This window comes from Carcharodon carcharias, chromosome 30, assembly GCF_017639515.1.
Source record: "Carcharodon carcharias isolate sCarCar2 chromosome 30, sCarCar2.pri, whole genome shotgun sequence".
Classification (NCBI taxonomy): Eukaryota; Metazoa; Chordata; class Chondrichthyes; order Lamniformes; family Lamnidae; genus Carcharodon; species Carcharodon carcharias.
This window is the reverse complement of record NC_054496.1, coordinates 26,049,622-26,071,485: the sequence shown is the minus strand read 5'-3', so window position 1 is coordinate 26,071,485 and position 21,864 is coordinate 26,049,622. Positions and strand designations below refer to the sequence as shown.

The 21,864-nt window shown below is 44.1% G+C and overlaps 1 protein-coding gene across 2 annotated transcripts in view; it reads right to left on the bottom strand.

The window, feature by feature from the left end:
- Positions 1 to 21,864, bottom strand: part of LOC121271342 (atherin-like) — a 77,306-nt gene that overhangs the window by 6,689 nt on the left and 48,753 nt on the right. For both annotated transcript variants that reach the window (XM_041177284.1, XM_041177286.1), the window contains one exon: positions 1,435 to 1,528. In XM_041177284.1, coding sequence (XP_041033218.1) covers positions 1,435 to 1,528 — 94 coding nt within the window. The remainder of the gene's footprint in view (positions 1 to 1,434; positions 1,529 to 21,864) is intronic.

Here is a 21,864-nt window from a genome sequence, read left to right as displayed (position 1 = left end):
CTGTGATATGCAGCCACAGTCTCTGTCTGGCTCAGGGTAAGGCCCACACAGTCGATCACAGACTCAGTCTGGCACAGGGTCAGGGTCAGGCTCCGACGTTTAGTCACTATCTCCGTCTGGCTCACGGTCACACAGACATTCAGCCACAGTCTCCGTCTGGCTCAGGGTAATGCCCAGACATTTGGTCACAGTCCCCATTTGGCTCAGGATCAGGCCCCAGACATTCAGTCACTGTGTCTGTCTGGCTCAGGGTCAGGCCCCAGACATTCAGCCACAGTATCCGTCTGGCTCAGGGTCAGGCCTAGATATTCGATCACGGTCTCCATTTGGCTCAGGGTCAGGCCCAGACGTTCAGGCACAAACTCAGTCTGGCTGAATCTGGCTCAGGGTCAGACTTAGACATTTAGTCATTGTTGTCATCTGGCTCAGGCTCAGTCCCAAATCTTCATTCACTGTCTCTGTCTCCGTCTGGCTCAGGGTCAGTCCCAAATCTTCAGTCACTGTCTCTGTCTCCGTCTGGCTCAGGGTCAGTCCCAAATCTTCAGTGACTGTCTCTGTCTCCGTCTGGCTCAGGGTCAGGCTCCAGATATTCCGTCACTGTCTCCGTCTGGCTCAGGGTCAGGCTCCAGATATTCCGTCACTGTCTCCGTCTGGCTCAGGGTCAGGCTCCAGATATTCCGTCACTGTCTCCGTCTGGCTCAGGGTCAGTCACAGTCACCCTCTGGATCACAATCAAGCACTAGACATTGGGTTACCACCTCCATCTGACTCAGGCTCAGGCCCTTGACATTTGGCTCAAGATGAAGAGCTCTTTTGTTGTCCATGAGCTTACTAGGAAAAGCCAACAGGGGATGGGCACCTTCATGGGTCAGTGAATAGAAAACACAGAAACCATAAGAACATGAGGTTCACAGAAGAAAAATGGGAAGAGAGAAAATCAATAGAAGAACAGTTGTTACAATTAGTATAGTTTAAATTTAAATTAATAGATCTCATGGTGTTGTGCACAGTAAGCAAAGTCGATCAGCTATTTTACTCACGATAAGCAGATTTCATAAGATGCAGAATATTTGTGTACTGTTACAGTGCAGTTGTGCTTATGTGACATATCCGTTTAAGAATAATTTTAGAAGTTAATTGGTGTTGATGAAGGAAGTTTGCAAGGCGCTTTGTAAAATCCTGGCTCTAGGCCAGAAGAAACCAGCATGATGGACATACAATTTTGACGTGGGTTACTGTTCTAGGTGGAGGCAACTGCTGTGGGCACTGTACATTTCTTGATGTCGTGCTTAACTATTGGGAAACAGGATGGGAAGGCAGAGTGAAATATGAAATGCGCAAGAAAGTGCTGATTGGAATACGGAGGAAGCAGGCACTGAAATGGGCAGCAGCGAAGGGGATGGTCACTGTGAGCTATCTGAGTCAGGTACTTACAGGTGTCTGTCTGTGGGGCCGTTCTCTTCAGGGACCATGTCTATTGGAGATGCTGATGGGGTAAGAAGACACGAGGCTCCACCAACCTCAGGAACTGTCCAGCAAGAGCAAAATACAAATATCAGGCACTACAGTTACTGTAACAGGAAGATCGTTAAACACGGAAACTTACAACTTTACTGTAACAAACTTAAATGTAACAAATTGCTAAAGTACTGCCACACTAATGGAGTGCCCAGAGAAGCTGGGACTGTTCCCCTCTCAAAGGTTAAGATTTAATAGAGGTATTCAAATTTATGAAGGGTTTTGATGGCGTGGATAGGGAGAAGGTGCTTCAACTGGTAAAAGTGAAAGTGATTCCACCTTCCAAACCCGCGATCTCTACCACCTAGATGGACAAGGACAGCAGGTGCATGGGAACACCAAGTTCCCTTCCAAGTCACACATCATCTGACTTGGAAATATATCGCCGTTCCTTCACTGTCACTGGGTCAAAATCCTGGAACTCTCTCCCTAACAGCACTGTGGGTGTACCTACACTACATGGACTGCAGCTGTTCAAGAAGGCAGCTCACCACCACCTTCTCAAGGGCAACTAGGGATGTGCAATAAATGCTGGTCTAGCCAGCAACGCCCACATCCCTTGGACATATAAATGAAAAAAACAAGGGGCAATAACCAGAATACAGGCTAAAGTAATTGGTACAAGATCTAGGAGGGAGGTGAGGAGACATCTTTTTGACCCAGCGATTTATGATGTGGAATGCACTGCCTGAAAGGGTGATGGGAGCTGATTCAAAGCTAACTTTCAATGGGGAGTGGGATAAATATTTGAAAAGGAAAAATTTGCAGGGCTATGTCGGGTAGAGGGAGAGGGATTAATCGTATAGCTCTATCAAAGAGCCAGCACAGACATGATGGGCTGAAAGGCCTGCTTCTGTGCTGTATTATTCCATTGCTTGGAGAAACAAATCTGAAAAATTATATTTAATTTCAATAAACCAGGTGAGATGGGATGGAAAATATTCCATCTCTTTCTTGTTGCTTTTAACTTTTTTTCAAGGGATATGAGCATTGCTGGCAAGGCCAGTATTTGTTGCCTACCCCTAGCTGCTTGGGCACAACTGAGTGGCTTGCTCGGCCATTTTGGAGTCAACCACATTGCTGTGGGCCTGGAGTCACATGTAGTCCAGACTGGGTGAGGATGGTAGATTTCTTTCCCTAAAGGGGAATTAGTGAACCAGATGGGATTTTACAACAATCGGTGACAGTTTAATGGCCAGAGAGAACTCTCTTGCTCTTCTTCAAACAGCATTTTTACACCCACCTGAGAGGGCAGACAGTGGTTTAACATTTCACTGAAAAGCGACACTTCTGACAGTGCAGCATTCCCCCGGTACTGCACTGGGGCATCAGTCTAGATTTTGTGCTTATGTCTATGAAGTGGGACTTGAACCCACAACGTTCTGACTCAAAAGTGAGTGTGCTACCCACTGCACCAAGGCTGACACTATTGAAAGTACTCACAGGTGATGGGTTCAACTGAGACTTGCATGTGGCAGCCTCCAAACACCAAGATTTTAATTTCATCCACACTCCAACGAGAAGAGTCAAATCAGAAACAGGAAGCAAATTACACTGGGTGGCTCTTTTTTTGTATTCATTCATGAGGTGCAGATGTTGCTGACAAGGCCAGCATTTATTGCCCATCTGTCATGAAGCTATTAATGTATATATTATTGGAAAATATTTTTCTTTTAAAATAAAGGTTTGGTTTGTGGGTGTGTCTGAATTGGAATAAAGCAGCTAGTCTGGATGCTTTGATGTGTATTCATTTTGAGATGTAAGAGAGGTAGAGTGCATTTGCGTTTTCTCAATAGAGCATTCGAGAAGTGGGGTGAAATCCGGCACCTAGCCAGCAGAGTCTAGTATTCATAGTACTAATAAAATTGGTACTATGAAAGGGGTTTTATTATTAGAAGAGGTGGAACTCAAAGGGGCAAGTGATACAATGAGAATTTACATTCAATAAGTTGTGCTAGGTATAACTTCAGCAGTTTTCATGTGTGCAGAGAAGAGGCAATGGAAGATGAAAGTAGCTGTAAGCCTGCAACTGTCTCCACAGGAACCAAAGTGAAAAGAACCTTATTTTGAATTCAGAAGGTGAAAATGCTTTGTCTGGCATCTGGTTGAACTATGGGTTGCTGATGCCTTAATGGAGATTAGTTTGGGAATTTGTTAAAAGTTACGATAGTGGTAATTTGTAGCCATGTGTATATATTTAACTTGTGTATGTTAATAAAATGTTTAATTTAGTTTAATATAAAACCTCATGAGAACAGGTAGTCTGACTCCTGCATTTAGAGTTGCATCTCAAACATAACAAAAAATATAGGTTATGACAGTTGTTTAAAGTTTCCCTTTGGGATTTTTAAATAACTCAGCCTTTACCAAAGGCTGTCTCATAACACCACCCCTAATTACCCTCAAAGAGTCAACCACATTGATGTAGGTCTGCAATCACCTACAAGCCAGGCCGGTAAGCACAGCAGATTTCTTTCCCTAAAGGACCTTAGTGAATCAGGTGGGCTTTTACAACCATTAAGTAATCTTGCGGTCACCATTACTGATACTCCCTTTTCCCCCAGATTTATTTAATTAACTGAATTTAAATTCTAGAGCTGCCATGGTGGGATTCAAACTCACATCTCTGGATCATTAGCCTAGGCTTCCGGTTTACCAGTCCAGTAACATAACCACTATGCTGCCGTACGCAGTCCTGTGTAAATATCAGCAGAAGGTTACGCTCTGGCACCAGCTGGGTCTGGGAGGTCACATAAATGCACAAATTGAACAACCTGTTCAAACAGCTAACCTCCTCAGGTAATCAAGTCACGTTTAAAAAAAAAGTCTACAGTTCAGTTTAAAAATTTGTGAAATTTCGTGCCACATCGGTTAGAAAAATCAACCACTTTCAGATGAATATTGCCTCCCAGTTCTCCACACGCTCCCAAACACCAGTGGAATAAACATGTCACGTTTTGCATTACTGTGGATGACAGGTTAATTGGACTGCATCCAAAACTATCAAGTACTGAGAAGAATTGTTTGTCACTTACAGTGCCTGCTACAAGAAACACAGCTTTATTTTAATCTGCTATAAAGCTGTCATTATTAATCGGAGGTGAGCACTCCAGCTCTAGCACTGCAGAAGCAGAAGAAAAGATCAAACGCCATTACCGGCTCAGAAACTTCCAATAATAGCTTAGAGAGAGGTTGTGTGTGCAGCTGTCTGTATACCATATTCAATTACCATCAAGTACCGGGAACAGGAAGCTACCTCACCTGAAGCGAAAGGGACAAGAGGAGGACAAGCTGCAGAACACACAGCAGCCTGCACTCGGACAGTGCCTCTAAGTGCAGTGAGACAGCCCAAGGAGCTTCACAGGAGTGTTATCAAACACAATTTGACGCCGACCGACATGACATATTAGGTCAGGTGACCAAAGGTCTGGCCAAAGGGGTAGGTTTTAAGGAGTGCCTTGAAGGGTGAAAAGAGGCAGAGAGGCTTAAGGAGGGAATTCCAGAGCTGAGGGTCTTGGTAGGTTAAGGCAGGGCAGCTAATGAGAATGTACAAGGGGCTAGAATTGAAAGAGCGCATTGATGTTGGGAGTATTGTGGGGCTGGAGGAGGTTACAGAGATAGGGAGGAGATTTGAGAGTTTATAAACCCCGGTGTCTATTCCACCCCCACCAACATTTTGACATCAGGGTCAATAGCTGTGAGTGTATTGAACCTGTAAGTGAATTCAGAGGCCTCCTATAGAAACATAGAAACTAGGAGCAGGAGGAGGCCATTCGGCTCTTTGAGCCTGCTCCGCCATTCATTATGTTCATGGCTGATCATCCAACTCAATAGCCTGCTCCGCTTTCTCCCATACCCTTTGATCCCTTTTGCCCTAAGAGCTATATCTAACTTCTTCTTGAAAACATACAATGTTTTGGCCTCAACTACTTTCTGTGGTAGCGAATTCCACAGGTTCACCACTCTCTGGGTGAAGAAATTTCTCCTCATCTCAGTCCTAAATGGTCTACCCCGTATCCTCAGACTGTGACCTCTGGTTCTGGACTCCCCCACCATCGGGAACATCCTTCCTGCATCTACCCTGTCTAGTCATGTTAGGATTTTATAGGTTTCTATGATATCCCCCCTCATTCTTCTGAACTCCATCCCAGGAATCAGCCTGGTAAACCTTTGCTGTACTCCCTCTATAGTAAGAACATCCTTCCTCAGATAAGGAGACCAAAACTGCACACAATGTTCCAGGTGTGGTCTCACCAAGGCCCTGTATAATTGCAACAAGAGATCCCTGCTCCTATACTTGAATCCTCTGGCTATGAAGGCCAACATAACATTTGCCTTCTTTACCACCTGCTGCACCTGCATGCTTACCTTTAGCGACTGTTATACAAGGACACCCAGGTCTTGTTGCACATTCCCCTCTCTCAATTATCATTCAGGTAATTATCTGCCTTCCTGTTTTTGCTACCAAAGTGGATAACCTCACATTTATCCACATTATACTGCATCTGCCATGCACTTGCCCACTCACTCAGCTTGTCCAAATCACACTGAAGCATCTCTGCATCCTCCTCACAGCTCACCCTCCCACACAGCTTGGTGTCATCTGCAAATTTGGAGATATTACATTTAGTTCCCTCATCTAAATCATTAATATAAATTGTGAATGGTTGGGGTCCCAGCACAGATCCCTGTGGTAACCCACTATTCACTGCCTGCCATTCGGAAAAAGGACCCGTTTATTCCTACCCTTTGTTTCCTGCCAACCAGTTTTCTAACCATCTCAATACACTACTCCCAATCCCATGTGCTTTAATTTTACACTCTAATCTCTTATGTGAGACTTTGTCGAAAGCCTTCTGAAAGTCCAAATAAACCACATCCACTGGCTCCCCCTCATCAATTCAACTGGTTACATCCTTGAAAAATTCCAGTAGATTTGTCAAGCATGATTTCCCTTTCATAAATCCATGCTGACTCTGTCCGATTCTGCCACTGTTTTCCAAGTGCTCAGCTATTAAATCTTCTATAACGGACTCAAGGATTTTCCCCACTACCGACGTCAGGCTGACTGCTCTATAATTCCCTGTTTTCCCTCTACCTCCTTTTTTAAATAGTGGGGTTACATTAGCTACCCTCCAATCTGTAGGAACTGTTCCAGAGTCTATAGAATCTCGGAAGGTGACCGCCAATGCACCCATTATTTCTAGGGCCACTTCTTTAAGTACTCTGGGATGTAGATTGTCAGGCCCTGGGGATTTATCAGCCTTCAATCCGATCAATTTCCCCAACACCATTTCCCTACTAATACTGATTTCTTTCAGTTCCTCCCTCTCACTAAACTCTGTGTTCCCCAACATTTCTGGTGTGTTATTTGTGTCCTCCTTTGTGAAGACAGAACCAAAGTATGTATTTAGTTGGTCAGCCATTTCTTTGTTCCCCATTATAAATTCCCTGTTTCAGGTGTATGTCAGGTGTATCCCACTATAGCCTACCACTGTGTGAGGCTCTCTTCACAAAGTTGTCCAATACCATCATGAAAAGTTTCCCTTGAAGTTTCTGCACAGCCCAATCCATAGCTTGAAGCTGGAACGTCCACTTGTGGGAAAGACCAGTTCCATGCTAACCACATCCAGGATTAACAATATGTGAAGAGTCACCTATCCCATGTATCTGTCTATCTGGATGACAGGTTGGGTTGGGAGTAGGGGGGTGGGGAAGGGACATTGGCAGGGTTTACGTCCTGGCCGATAGCCTTACTATGACTGGATTGCACAAGGTCCACCACCAGTAAAGTCAGTAACAGTGAGGTTAGCCAAGGCACAGTGTACCCAGGCTAGCACAAGTGGCTGCTTCTTTGATTGCAGTCCCCAAAATGAAGGGTAAGTTGAACCCCGTAAAAATTGATTAGGCCTGGGCAATCTAGAGTGATAGCTCTACCCTCTGAACAACCTGGGAGGTCAGGGCTCAGGCTCTGTGTCACCAAAAACCAGTCAAATATTGACCAGATCACCTCTTTCCTTCTGGTCTGAATCAAGATTCACAGTAAATCTCTCAATGCTGGCTGGTCAGGTTCATTGAGCATAGGGGTTCTGAGACAAGTCCTCTGTAGAGGTACAGATAGAAGTACTCTCTTGTCAGCTCATGAATAGAGCAGAGTCAAACCCTGCAAATCATCAGCCCTTGCCAATAAGTGAATTGGCATCAATTCTTTCTTTGGGTGTTGAAAAAATCGGCATCGGTACATCTCTCAATGGTAAGAGACTGTGAAAGGAACAAATGCCTGAAGTAACTGAGGAGAAAAGGAGCTGTTAACTACATAAAGAAAGAACTTGCAATTTCATGACCTTAGGACATCCCATCGTGCGCTACAGTTACTGAACTGTTTGTTTTAAAGTGCAGATTCTCTGATTATGTAGGCATGCAGCCAATTTACACACAGGGACTACTCTGCTCTTCCTCAAACTTTTTACTTCGAACCATGGGACCTTTTACATCTTCCTGAGAGAGCTTATAGAGTCTTGGTATAACATTGCATCTGAAAGACAACATGCTTTGCAGTGCAGTGCCCCTTGGTACTGCACTGAAGTTTCACCCTAGATTACCTGCTTAAATCTCTGGGGTAGAACTTGCACTCACAACTTAGATGTCCTGAGTCTTATTCTACGGACAATTTGCCACCCAAATTCGTCACTAGGTTAAAGCCCTGGAACTCCCTAACAGCACGTGTGGGTGTACAAAGGCAGCAGACGCATGGGAACACCAGCGCCTGCAAGTTCCCCTCCAAGCCAAGCACCATCCTGAGTTGGAAATATATCGCCGTTCCTTCACTGTCACTGGGTTAAAATCCTGGAACTCCCTCCCTAACAGCACTGTGGGTGTACCTACACCACAGGGACTGCAGCAGTTCAAGAAGGCAGCTCACCACCACCTTCTCAAGGGCAGGTAGGGATGGGCAATAAATGCTGGCCTAGTCAGCGATGCATACACCCCATGAATGAATTTAAAAAAAAACCTTCATCACACAAGGCTGTAGTGGATAAAGAATGTGGCTCACCAGTATCTACTCGAGGGCTACCAGCGATGCGGAGGCTGAGCGTCAACTCGCAGACATTTCCTCCTACCTCTCCCTGGACCATGACCCCACCACTGAACATCAAGCCATTGTTTCCAGGACTGTCACTGACCTCATCTCCTCTGGGGATCTTCCTCCCACAGCTTCCAACCTGATAGTCGCCCAACCTCGGACAGCCCGCTTCTACCTCCTACCCAAAATCCACTAACAGAACTGTCCTGGTAGACCGATCATGTCAGCTTGCTCCTGCCCCACGGAACTCATTTCTCGTTATCTTGACTCCCTTCTCTCTCCCCTTGTCCAGTCCCTTCCCACCTACATCCGTGATTCCTCTGACATCTTACGTCACATCAACAATTTCCAGTTCCCTGGCCCCAACTGCTTCCTCTTCACCATGGACGTCCAATCCCTCTACACCTCCATCCCCCACCAGGATGGTCTGAGGGCCCTTAGCTTCTTCCTCGAACAGAGGCCCGAATAGTCCCCATCCACCACTACTCTCCTCTGTCTGGCTGAACTTGTTCTCACACTGAACAATTTCTCCTTCAACTCCTCTCACTTCCTCCAAATAAAAGGTGTGGCTATGGGTACCCGCATGGGCCCCAGCTATGCCTGTCTCTTTATGGGGTATGTGGGACATTCCTTGTTCCAGTCCTACATCGGCCCCCTTCCACAACTCCTTCTCCGGTACATCGATGATTACTTCGGTGCTGCTTCATGCTCTCGTCGGGACTTGGAAAAATTTATTAATTTTGCTTCCAATCTCCACCCCTCCATCATTTTCACGTGGTCCATCTCTGACACTTCCCGTCCCTTCCTTGACCTCTCTGTCTCAATCTCTGGTGATAGACTGTCCACCAATATCCATTACAAGCCTACCGACTCCCACAGCTACCTTGACTACAGCTCCTCACACCCCGCTTCCTGTAAGGACTCCATCCCATTCTCTCAGTTCCTTTGCCTTCGTCGCATCTGTTCCGATGATGCTACCTTCAAAAACAGTTCCTCTGACATGTCCTCCTTCTTCCTTAACCGAGGTTTTCCTCCCACGGTTGTTGACAGGGCCCTCAACCGTGTCCGGCCCATCTCCCGCGCATTCACCCTCACACCTTCCTCTCCCTCCCAGAAACATGATAGGGTCCCCCTTGTCCTCACTTATCACCCCACCAGCCTCCGCATTCAAAGGATCATCCTCTGCCATTTCCACCAACTCCAGCATGATGCCACTACCAAACACATCTTCCCTTCACCCCCCCTGTCGGCATTCCGTAGGGATTGTTCCCTCCGGGACACCCTGGTCCACTCCTCCATCACCCCTTACTCCTCAACCCCCTCCTATGGCACCTCCCCATGCCCACGCAAAAGATGTAACACCTGCCCCTTCACTTCTTCTCTCCTCACCGTCCAAGGGCCCAAACACTCCTTTCAAGTGAAGCAGCATTTCGCTTGCATTTCCCCCAACTTAGTCTACTGTATTCGTTGCTCCCAATGCGGTCTCCTCTACATTGGAGAGGCCAAACGTAAACTGGGCGACCGCCTTGCAGAACACCTAAGGTCTGTCTGCAAGAATGACCCAAACCTCCCTGTGGCTTGCCATTTTAACACTCCACCCTGCTCTCTTGCCCACGTGTCTGTCCTTGGACTGCTGCATTGTTCCAGTGAAGCCCAACGCAAACTGGAGGAACAGCAGTCTTCCAACTCATCTTCCGACTAGGCACTTTACAGCCTTCTGGACTGAATATTGAATTCAACAACTTTAGGTCTTGAGCTCCCTCCTCCATCCCCATGCCCTTTCTGTATCTTCCCCCTTCCTTTTGTTTTTTTTTTCTTTTCCAATAATTTATATAGATTTTTCTTTTCCCACCTATTTCCATTATTTTTAAATCTTTTATGCCCCCCCACCCCCACTAGAGCTATACCTTGAGTGCTCTACCATCCATTCTTAATTAGCACATTCGTTTAGATATCACCAACTTCGACACCTCTGTGTTCTTTTGTTCTTTTGTCTGTGACATCTTTTGATGATCTGCTCCTATCCTAACACCCACCCCCCCCACCCCCTCCACTTCTCCCCCACTTAAACCAGCTTATGTTTCCCTCTCCTTGTAAAGAAAGATCAGTTCTGTTGAAGGGTCATGAGGACTCGAAACGTCAACTCTTTTCTTCTCCGCCGATGCTGCCAGATCTGCTGAGTTTTTCCAGGTAATTCTGTTTTTATGTTGATGGGGAATAAATGCTGGCCAAGCCAGTGATGCACACGTTGTGTGGAAGAATAATGAAAACTTACTTGCCACCAGAGGAGGCTGAGATACTCAGGCTGGAGCAAAGGTCACAAGTGACAACTGGACAAGAGATACCTTTGAGGATGATGAACACAGTCACTCATATCGAAAGTACTTGGTCAACCTTTAACACTCCCTGAACTCAGTTCCTTGAAATCTCTCTCCTTCTTCTTTCTCTATTGAGTATTGGGCAACAGGTAAAGGTGAGAGTAGCGAAAGGGTATCACCAAATCTAGCTAAGAAACATCATCAGAATGAGCGGCTGAGATAGCTCTCCAGTGAAAAGGATCAATGATATACTCTAAGCTAACACCATCAATTCTTCTGGGGACATGGCATCAGCTGGTTGATTTTCTGAACAATTTCCCCCAAAGATGCCCCAATTCCAAGGCATTGACTTTGGCAATGCTGGTCTTGTAGAAAAGTCAAGAGAAATGTGAACAGAAGTATTCCCAGCAGCAGCAGTCACGTCTGGGGGCAGCAAATGTACACTGAGGCTTTGTACATTGCTTTGATTCAGCTTCTTTCCAATTTGAGTGAATCCTGGGACTGATTGGAACTAAATCCACTAAATTAACTGAAGACAGTTTGAACACGGCAGAACCCAGAATATTTGCCTACCAAGAAAAACACAAACTGAAGGAGCACAATGTGGCTTTTATATGTTACATGGGGTGGGGGGAGAGAGAGAATTACATGGGCTTCTCTACCAACATTGTAACGCTAAACATCCCAAAGGGCCACGGTCTCTCATGCATTTACTTAGTCTTGGACAGCATCATCCTTGGTATTACATTTCAATCTTCGGCCCTCCAACAATTATCTTGCTAGGCTACAGTTCACACAAGCAGAATCAAGTCTCTGATGAACTGAAAGCTGCTTCTTTGTTCTATGCCAGCTATGTTTTTGCACAGCCAAATTGAACAATCAACCCAAACCATGACAGCTTTAACTCAAATGCCAGCACATTGGTCTGGTACCTCAGAAGATGAAAAAATACTACTCACTGGACAACAGTACAAGTTTGGCCAGATTTATTTAAATAAATATATAATAATATAAATAATATATAGAAATAAAATAATAATATAAATACTATAAATAAATAAAACTATACTGAATCAGATGTAGTGATTTAGTTTCGTATACAGATGATTTTTTTTTGTTTAGAGGTGTTTTGAGAGCATCCATCACACTTTACAATCGTAGAATATTATAACACAGAAATAGACCATTTGGCCAACCAGATCTGTGCTTTTCTCCAGAAGTCATGCCACTCTTCTTACAGTGAAATGCATTAAGAAAGGAAGGCAGCCATTTTGAATAAACATTCATTCATACAGCACCTTTCACGTTCCTAGGATGCTCCAAAGTGTTACTCCTGAACTGTAAACAATTTTGTTTTTCAGGTGAACGCAGCAGCCAATTCGTTCAGAGCAAAGACATGCAAACAGCAATGTGACGAATGACCAGTTTTTATTTTGTTGATTGAGGACTGAGTGTTGACCAGGGCATTTTGCCTTCTCTTCAAATCTTTTAAATCTAACAGAGAGATTGTCAGCATAATGTCTCATCCGAAAGACTATGCCTTCGACTGTGCAACACAGCTTTATTACTCGCATGAACAGCCAATATTGCAAACTCAAGCCTCTGAATTGGGAGTTATAGAATCATATGATGGTTACAACACAGAAGGAGGCCATTTGGTCCATCGTGTCCATGCTGGCTCTCTGCAACAACAACTCAGCTAGTCCTACTCCCCCGCCTTTACCCTGTAGCCCTGCAATTTTTTTCTCTTCAGATAATTAACTGATTCTCTTCTGAAAGCCACGACTGTATCTGTTTCCATCACTCCTGAGTAAAGCATTCCAGGTCTTAACCACTCGCTGCGTAGGGTAGGTTTTTCTTCATGTCGGTGTTGCTTCTTTTGCCTATCACCTTAAATTGTGCCCTTTCTGAGCACCGCACTTGAGAAAGGATGTGAAAGTGTCTTAAATTGGTGTCCTCTGCTTCCCGATGCTTCTGCCAAAGGGAACAGTTTCTCCCTATCTACTCTGTCCAGAAACCTCATGATTTTGAACACCTCTATCAGATCTCATCTTAATCTTCTCTCCTCCTAGGAGAGCAGCCCCAGCTTCTCCAACCTATCCAAGTAGCTGAAGTTCTTCATTCCTGGAATCATTCTCACAATTCTTTTCCGTACAGACTCTTTCACATCCTTTCTCAAGTGCGGTGCTCAGAAAGGGCACAATACTCTAGTTGAGGCCAAACTAGTGTTTTTACACAGATTTATCATAACTCCCTTGCTTTTGTACCCAATGTTCTTATTTATGAAGCCTAGGATCCCATATGCTCTACCACGTTCAATGATTTGTGCACATAACAGGTGAGTTTCCTTTAAATTTTGTCTTTTGTTTTTGCAGTTTCCCTTTAAGGGGCTGCCTTTTAATTTGTCCCCTGATTTGTTAATTTAGTTTATTTGGTTGGACTCGAACGATTTATCCTCAGGCCCCTCTGCTCCTACATCCCCTTTTGAATTTTACTATTTATTTTATATTGCCTCTCCTTGTTCTACTTACCAAATGAATCATTTCATACTTCCTTGCACTAAACTTTCTCTGTCACTTGTTTGCCCATTCCACCAGCCTGTTTATATGCCTTAGCAGTTTATCAGTATCTTCCTCACAGTTCACAATATTTCTAGGTTTTGTGACATCTGCAAAATTTGAAATTGTGCCCTGCACACCCAAATGTAGGTCACTGATATACATCAAGAAATGCAGGGGTCCTAACACCAACCCCTGGGGAACCCCACTTATACCTTCCTCCTGTCTGAAAAATAACCGTTTACCACTACACTCTGTTTCTGGTCACTCAGCCAATTTTGGCATCCAGGCTGCTACTTTCCCTTTTATTCCATTACCTCTAAATTTGTGGTCAGGCCTGTTCTGTGGCACTTTATCAAAGGTACACCCGCACTATCTGCTTTAACCCCATCTCGCTGCTACCTCATCAAAAAAAAACTCGAGCAAGTTTGTTAAACACGATTTGTCCGCAACAGATCCATGCTGGCTTTGCTTTATCAATCCGCATTAAAGTGACTGCTAATTTTGTCCCAAATTATGGTTTCTAAAAGTTTCCCCACTACTGAGGTTAAACTGACTGACCTGTAGTTGCTGGGCTTATCATTTCACCCTTTATTGAACAATGGTGTTAAATCTGGAACTCTCCAGTCCTCTGGTATCACCCTGTGTCAAAGGAGATCTGAAAAATTATGGTCAATGGCCAATGCCTGTACAATTTCCACCCTTACATCCCTCAGTATCCTTGGATACGTCTCATTTGGTCCTGATTACTTATTAACTTTAAATGCAGCTAGCCAATCCATTTTTAGCTCACCTGTGTCTCAATTACCTCCTCTTTCATTATGACTTAGTAAACACCTTCTTCCTTGGGTAAACACAGATGCAACGTACTCATTTAGTAGCTTAGCCTTGCCCTCTGCCTCCATGTGTAAATCTCCTTTTAGTCCTGGATCAGCCCTCTTGCACTTTTACTATTTATACACCTATAGTAGACTTGCGAATTCTCTTTTATGTTAGTTGCCAGTCTCTTGTCATACTCTCTCTTTGCTTAAAGGTCTGCCTGCTAATATTTGAATGCAATTTATCTGGGCAAGACCCATTCTCACCCCACTGAAGTTGGTCCTCCCAATTAATTATTTTTACTCTGGATTGCACCTTGTCCTTTTCCATAGCTAACTTAAATCTTCTGTATGATCATTGTCCCCTCAATGACACTGCTGACAGGTTATCCACTTGACCCAATTCAATCCTCCAGCAATGCTCCATCCTCATTGTCGAAAGACATGCATAAAATTCTCCTCAACATGCTCTAACACTTGCCCCTCTCTGCCTTTTACACTATTACAATCACATTCTATATTCAGATAATGAAAGTCCCCATTATAACTACTTTGTCTCTCTTTGCCTCTCACCTCTCTGTAACTGCCTTGCAAGTTAATGTTTCAGGTTGATGACATTTCATCAGAATCTAACCTGCTACCTCGATTTCTCCCTCCACAGATGCTGCCGGGCCCGCTGAGTCATTTTACATTTTTATTTCAGATTTCCAGCATCCGCAGCGTTTTGTTTTTGCAATTAGACTCTGCCTGACCGCAGGCTGTGTTTATTTTCAGCAATGATACTTTTGACCTTAAAGGGGCAGGTCACGGGAAAACTGGTTTACAAAGTAGATTACATATGGGCTTTTCACTTCTGGGACTCCATCCCTCTCCCTGGCAATTACCTGAAACTAAGCCAGACTGTTCCCAATTTTGCGGCCTTCAGCTGCCAAGGCCCTGAGCTCTGGAATTTCTTCCCTAAACCTCTCTGGCTCTCTACCTCTCTGCTTTCCTTTACGACCCTTCTTAAAACCTGCCTCTTTGACCAAGTGGTTGGCCATCTTCGATCAATGTCAAATTTTGCTTTACAACTCTCTGGTGTCCAATTTTGCTTTATAACCTTCCACTGAAGTGCAATGGGACATTTTATTGTGTTAAAGGCAGTATGTAAATGTAGGTTGCTGTTGATATTACCAACATAGGGTGCCTGAAATGGGAACAGTTCCATTCTTCAGACCTTTAGCCTTGCCCAAGTAGAATTCCATTTGTTCCTTCAGCTTAGAAAACCACCTTCAGAGAGGCATAACCAAAAAACGGACATCAAGCCAAAGATGGGATGTGGGCATTGCTGGCAAGGCCCATCCCTATTTGTCAGCCATCCCTAACTGCCCTTGAACTAAGTGGCTTGCTAGGCCATTCCAGAGGGGAGTTAAGAGTCAACCACATTGCCAAAGATGGAGGTGGGGATTAAAGCATAAGCACGGAGAATTAAAAAAATTAAAGCTTTGGGAGACTGAGAGCTAAAGTAAATCAGCAAGGTTGGGATGAGTAGGACTTGACATGGGGTAGGAGACATGTAGTAGAGTTTTGGATGAATTGAAGTTTAGAGAGTAGAGGTGACCATGGATGAGCATTTCAGTGGTAGGTAGGCTGAGGCAGGGAAGGAGGTGGGTGATGCCACGTAGTTGGAAGTATGTGGTGAAGGAGAAGACATGGGGTTAGAAGTTCACTATGTGGATGAATAGGACGATGAACAACCTGGTTCAACCTGAGAAAATGGCCAAGTAGGGGGACAGCATTAGTGTTGAGGCCGTGATGGTAATGCCGTACAATCCACGGATACTTCAGGTAGTTGCTTTCTTAATCACCTGAAATGGTTCTGCCTTAGCAACAGAATAATGCATTCATGAGGACTTTTCTTTGGGAGTTTTCTCAATTGACCACCACAAACCAGACACAACATGGAGCTTCCAACCAAGTTATGGCCCACAGGAGGGAGAACTCCCCACTTTCTAAATGAAATTCCTAGCAATCGTGGACAATGCCCTTGTGTTCGATTTACTGTAAGCCAAGACATGAGAGAACCTCAAGTCCAATACAAAATCAAATTCAGGTCAGATGATTACATTTGCAAATGGCAAAGATCATGGATGTGATCTTTGAATTGTAAGGAGTTAGCTTGGGGCAGCGGTGAGACATGTGGCAATTAGTCTTAGTTTCTGGGCCCAGGAAAATCAGGCTACTATCCCAACCCCTGCTGGATGTGTATAATGTAATCGCCACAGAACCATCCCCAGGTGACCAGGCTGGCAACATTCTACACCTAAGCTCACAACATGAAGAATGGCCTCTTGGGCAAGGTACTGGGAGACAGCTAGCACTCATGATAAGAGCTTAAGATATTCTGAAGAGAAGCAGGCGATAAAATAGTCAGAAAAGGGTGGAAGAAGGTTGAAAAAAATATTGTATTTTGTAGGATTTAAAGAACTTGTCCAAGTCTCTTTTGCTCCACATTTGCAATGGCCATTATTGAGTGTTATGAGGCAGAATAACAATCTCATTTCAGTGACATTAGTTCATCGTTCAATTATACAATATTGGTTGGTTTTCATGGGTATTTTAGATGAAGAATTAATACTGGCGCATTTGGCTCGATATGCAGTTGTTGATATAAGAGAACCGTGTCTTCTGATCATTCTGTGCTTCCCACAAACTTTTTTCAGAGTTGAATTGTTGGATTCTATGTGAAGAAATGAAATACTTCCAACAAAGGCAAAAGCAACGCTTGTAACTGTGTGTCTATAAATAACACAGACCTATGATTTTGGTGGTCCTAGCATTTTTTAACCAGCTACCAAAGTGTGACTTGGAGGTCAGGAATTAAACTATGAACAAGTTTTCCCACAAGGTTTCTGTAATTTTTTTGTGTGTGTGTGTGTGTGTGTGTGTGTGTGTGTGTGTGTGTGTGTGTGTGTGTGTGTGTGTGTGTGTGTGTGTGTGTGTGTGTGTGTGTGTGAAAATGAGTACGAGTGAGAGAAAGAAGGAAAGAACACATTTCTATAGTGTCTTTCACCTCAGGACATGCTAAAGTGCTTTACAACTAATGAAGTAAGTTTTTGAAATGAAGTCACTTTTGTAATGAAGGAAACACAACAGCCAATTTGTGCACAGCAAGCTCCCACAAACAGCAATGAAGTAACTAATGAGATAATCTTTTTCTTAGCAATGTTTGAGGGATTATTATTGGCAAGGTCATTGGGAAAACTCCTCCACTCTTTTCCAAAAGGTGCCAGGAGGTCATTTATGTTCACTTGAGAGGGCATACGGAGCTTTGATTTAACGTCTCATGAGAGCGTGCAGCACTCTTTTTCAGTGCTGCTGAGGAATGTCAATCCGGATTATGTGCTCAAATCTTTGGAGTGGGACTCCAAAAGCTAGAAATGTAAAACGAACTCCGGCAAGTCAAAATACTCTATTGTGGGTTCCGCACTTGGAACTCTTACTAGAATAGACCAACTTGTATTTATTTTTTTTAATTCATTCACAGGATGTGGGCTTCGCTGGCTGGGCCAGCATTTATTGCCGATCCCTAGTTGCCCTTGAGAAGGTGGTGGTGAGCTGCCTTCTTGAATCACTGCAGTCCTTGTGGTGTAGGTACACACACAGTGCTGTTAGGAAAGGGAGCTTCAGGGTTTTGACCCAGCGACAGTGAAGGAACGGTGATATATTTCCAAGTCAGGATGGTGATTGACTTGGAAGGGAACTTCCAGATGGTGGTGTTCCCATCTAGCTGCTGCCCTTGTCCTTCTAGATGATAGTAGTCATGTGTCTGGAAGGTGCTGTCTCAGGTGCCTTGGTGAACTTCTGCAGTGCATCTTGTAGATGGCACACACACTGCTGCTGTGTGTCAGTGGTGGAGGGAGTGAATGTTTGTGGATGTTGTGCCAATCAAGTGGGCTGTTTTGTCCTGGACTGTGTTAAGCTTCTTGAGTGTTGTGGGAGCTGCACTCATCCAGGCAAAGGGGGATTCTATCACATTCCTGACTTGTGCCTTGTAGAGGTGGACAGGCTCTGGGGAGTCACGAGGTAAGTTACTTGATGTAGGATTCCTATCCTCTGATCTGCCCTTGTGGCCACAGTATTTATATAGCTAGTCCAGTTCGGTTTCTGGTCAATGGTAATCCCCAGGATGTTGATAGTGGGGAATTCAGTGATGGTAATGCCATGGCATGGCAAAGCGATGGTTAGATTCTCTCTTGTTGGAGATGATCATTGCCTGGCACTTGTGTGGCGTGAATGTTACTTGTCAGCCCAAGCCTGGACATTGTCCAGGTCTTGCTGCATTTGGACATGGATTGCACCTTACTGTAATGAAATGTCCAAGGAGCGTTACAGGAGTGTCATGAAAAAAAAAATGACACTGAGCTGCATAAGGAGCTATTGGAGCAGATGATCAAACGCTTGATCAAAGAGGTAGGTTTTAAAGAATGCTTAAAGAAGGAAAGAGAGTAGAGAGGTGGACCCTCCTTAAAACCTCCTTCTTTGACCAAGCTTTGGGCCACTTCTCCTAATACCCCCTTTGGCTCAATGTCAACACTCTCCTGCACAGCACTTGGGACATTTTATTATGTTAAAGGCACTATATAAATGCAGGTGGTTATTGTTACCTACCAGCATTTCCTGCCAAGCATCTGCTAACAATCTGACTATGGGTAATAAAGGTACTGCACTAGTGGTAACTCAATTCCGTTGAAGTTAAATCTGCCTTAAATCTGACAAGACCAGATGGTATTCACACACCTGTCCCATAATGCAATTAAACAGTAGGTTTACAGTAGAAAACAACTGATACTTTGAACACAGCAACAAGAAAATGTTACCAGGCGACATCGATGATTGCCATGCAAGGGTACCTGAGCACACCAACTGAGGTGGCAGCAGCATTAGGATGCGCCTCAGTGACAGGTTTATGACACAATTAAATCGTGCGCATGCAGTGGCCAATTTCCTACAGCTACACATGCTACTTGAAACATGCTTTGCCAATAGTACGTAGAGTTCTAATTTCCAAGGAAAACTTGATAGAATGGTGTTCTTAGGCTACTTCCCATCCCCCACCTAAAACCCTAGGCAGCTATATAAAAGGCCTGAACATCTCAAGTTTCTCACTGGCCTTGCCAAATATGATGAGTGTACACTCTGTCCTGCAGCTGAAGCTAACGGTTGACCACAAATTGGTTTATTATGCGACAACGCAGCTGTGGAAAGAATCAGCCAGGGCCAGAACCCAACCCACTCCCCAGCCCAAGAGCTGTAAAGAGAAGAAGCTGCATTTCTATAGTGCCTTTTATGACCTCAGGACCTCCAAAAACGGTTTAAAGCAAATGAACTAGTTCTGAATTGTAGTCACTGTGGTAACGTAGGAAGCATGACAGCCGATTTGCACACAGCAAGGTCCCACAAACAGCAATGAGCTAACTGACCGGACAATCTGTCTTAATGAAGTTGGTTGAGAGATAAATATAGGCCAGGATGCAGGAGTGAATACCCCTGCTCTTCTTCGAATAGTGCCATGGGATCTTTTACATCCGCCCTAGCAACAAATGAGGCCTCGGTCTAATTTTTCATCCAAAGTCCTAAACCTCACATTAAGACTGGTAAAAGCAGCCCACGAGCAAGGCAAATCAATCCTGAAGCACTAGCCTGTGATCTGAGCAACTCTAACTGATCACCAGAGTCAGGTAAAAAGCAAACTATGGATTCTCATACCAAATCGAGTGTCGCGAATGTTGAATTTACTTTGTTTAATTTGTAATTAAAAAGGAGCAGCTGGTGTCTTTCGATCCTGGATCAGATTGATTCATCTAAATTGCTAATACTCACATCAATGCAATTTGGGTTGCCGTTTGCCCAATGTGGATATCTGGTTAAACGTTAGCTAAGGGACCTCTTTGAAGAACAGTGCACAAATCAACTCTTGGCAGAGAAAAGAAAGTGGGCTTCTTCTTTAGCCTGCATGTGTAACTCACTGAGATCCATACTTACGTAAATGTAGTCACTCAAATATTTCAATACGTTACCATTTACCAAATGAATTTATGAATGCAGCAATTGTTAAATTCCTCCAAATGACTGACTCCAAAAACTGAGGGGTCAAATGCAGCTTTCTGAAACAATATTAGAATTCTAGCTGAGCCCTTTGTTAGGTCAGCCAGAAGACTCATTTTTAACCTGCTGCAACAACCACACAACTTACATTCATACAGCGCCTTTAGCATAGAAAAACACACTTCACAGGAGTCTAATCAAACAAAATTTGCTTGAGGAGAAAGGATCTTGCATTTATATAGGGCCTTATCACAGCACTTTGCTAGCAACAAGGTTCCACAAACCTCAATGAAGTGTGGGACCAATGGACCTGGGGCCTTTTGTTGGGAGTGAATGAGAGAGAAATATTGGGCAGGCATCTTGGAAAACTCTCTTCTCTGAATAGTGCCACTGGGAATTTTTATATGCACCCTAACAGACACATTGGAGTCAGTTTAAAAGCTCATCGAAAGATTTCACTGCCAATCACACAACATCCCCTCCACACTCGATAATGAAGTTGCAACCTAGATTTTTTTGTTTTTCATTGAAGGCCAGCATTTATTGCCCAGCCCTGTTCAACTGAGTGACTTGCTAGGGCAGTTCAGAGGGGCAGTTAAGAGTCAGTCACATTGCTGTGGGTCTGGAGTCACATGTAGGCCAGACCAGGTAAGGATGGCAGATTTCCTTCCCTAAAGTACATTAATGAACCAAATGGGCTTTGAGACTAGCTTTTTATTTATAACTCAAATGCAATAATTGCATTTATATTTCCAAACTGCAATGATGGGATTTGAACTCATGTCTGCAAATCATTGGTCCAAGCCCCTGGATTACTAGCCCAGTAACATAACCACTATGCTACTGCACCCTATTATGCTCTCCCTCATGTTGTTGCTTATTGTAAATCAGTGGATATACTGTTTTATAGTGATAGGAACATTGTGCTTTGCAAAGCATAATGCTTTGTCCTATTACTAAGGGGAAACTATGTATAATCTAGCCTTTCTCTTTAAGGCCACAAATTGCTGCAAAGAGGTGTATCTCAATATTAATGAACTGCCATTGTAAAACAAACACAAAAATGTAATGTCATACCGTGATACATCTAATCCAGTGAACAGGAGATTGAAAGTAGGATCACTGTTAATCCTCAAATCCAGCAACTGAGAATGTACAGCTTCTGACTTGTAGAGGACAACATTTAGGTTCAGCAAATGCTATCAAACCCAAAACTGTGACAGGGAAGAATGCAGAGCAGTGAGAAACTCAGTTCTGCTCTGAAGATTGGAGGTAACATCATGGAATTTTTTTCCTCAAGCTAATCAACTCCACATTCCAGTTTTCCGGGGTTTTCCGGCCCTGCTGAAAACCAATGAATCTTTGGCTGGCCCGCCGCATCCTACATGGCGGGTCCCACAACGGTGGGGCTGTAAAATTCCAGGCTCCATCTAAAGTGCCAGAATGTTGAACATGCAAACCTGGTTGCTCCTTGGGACATG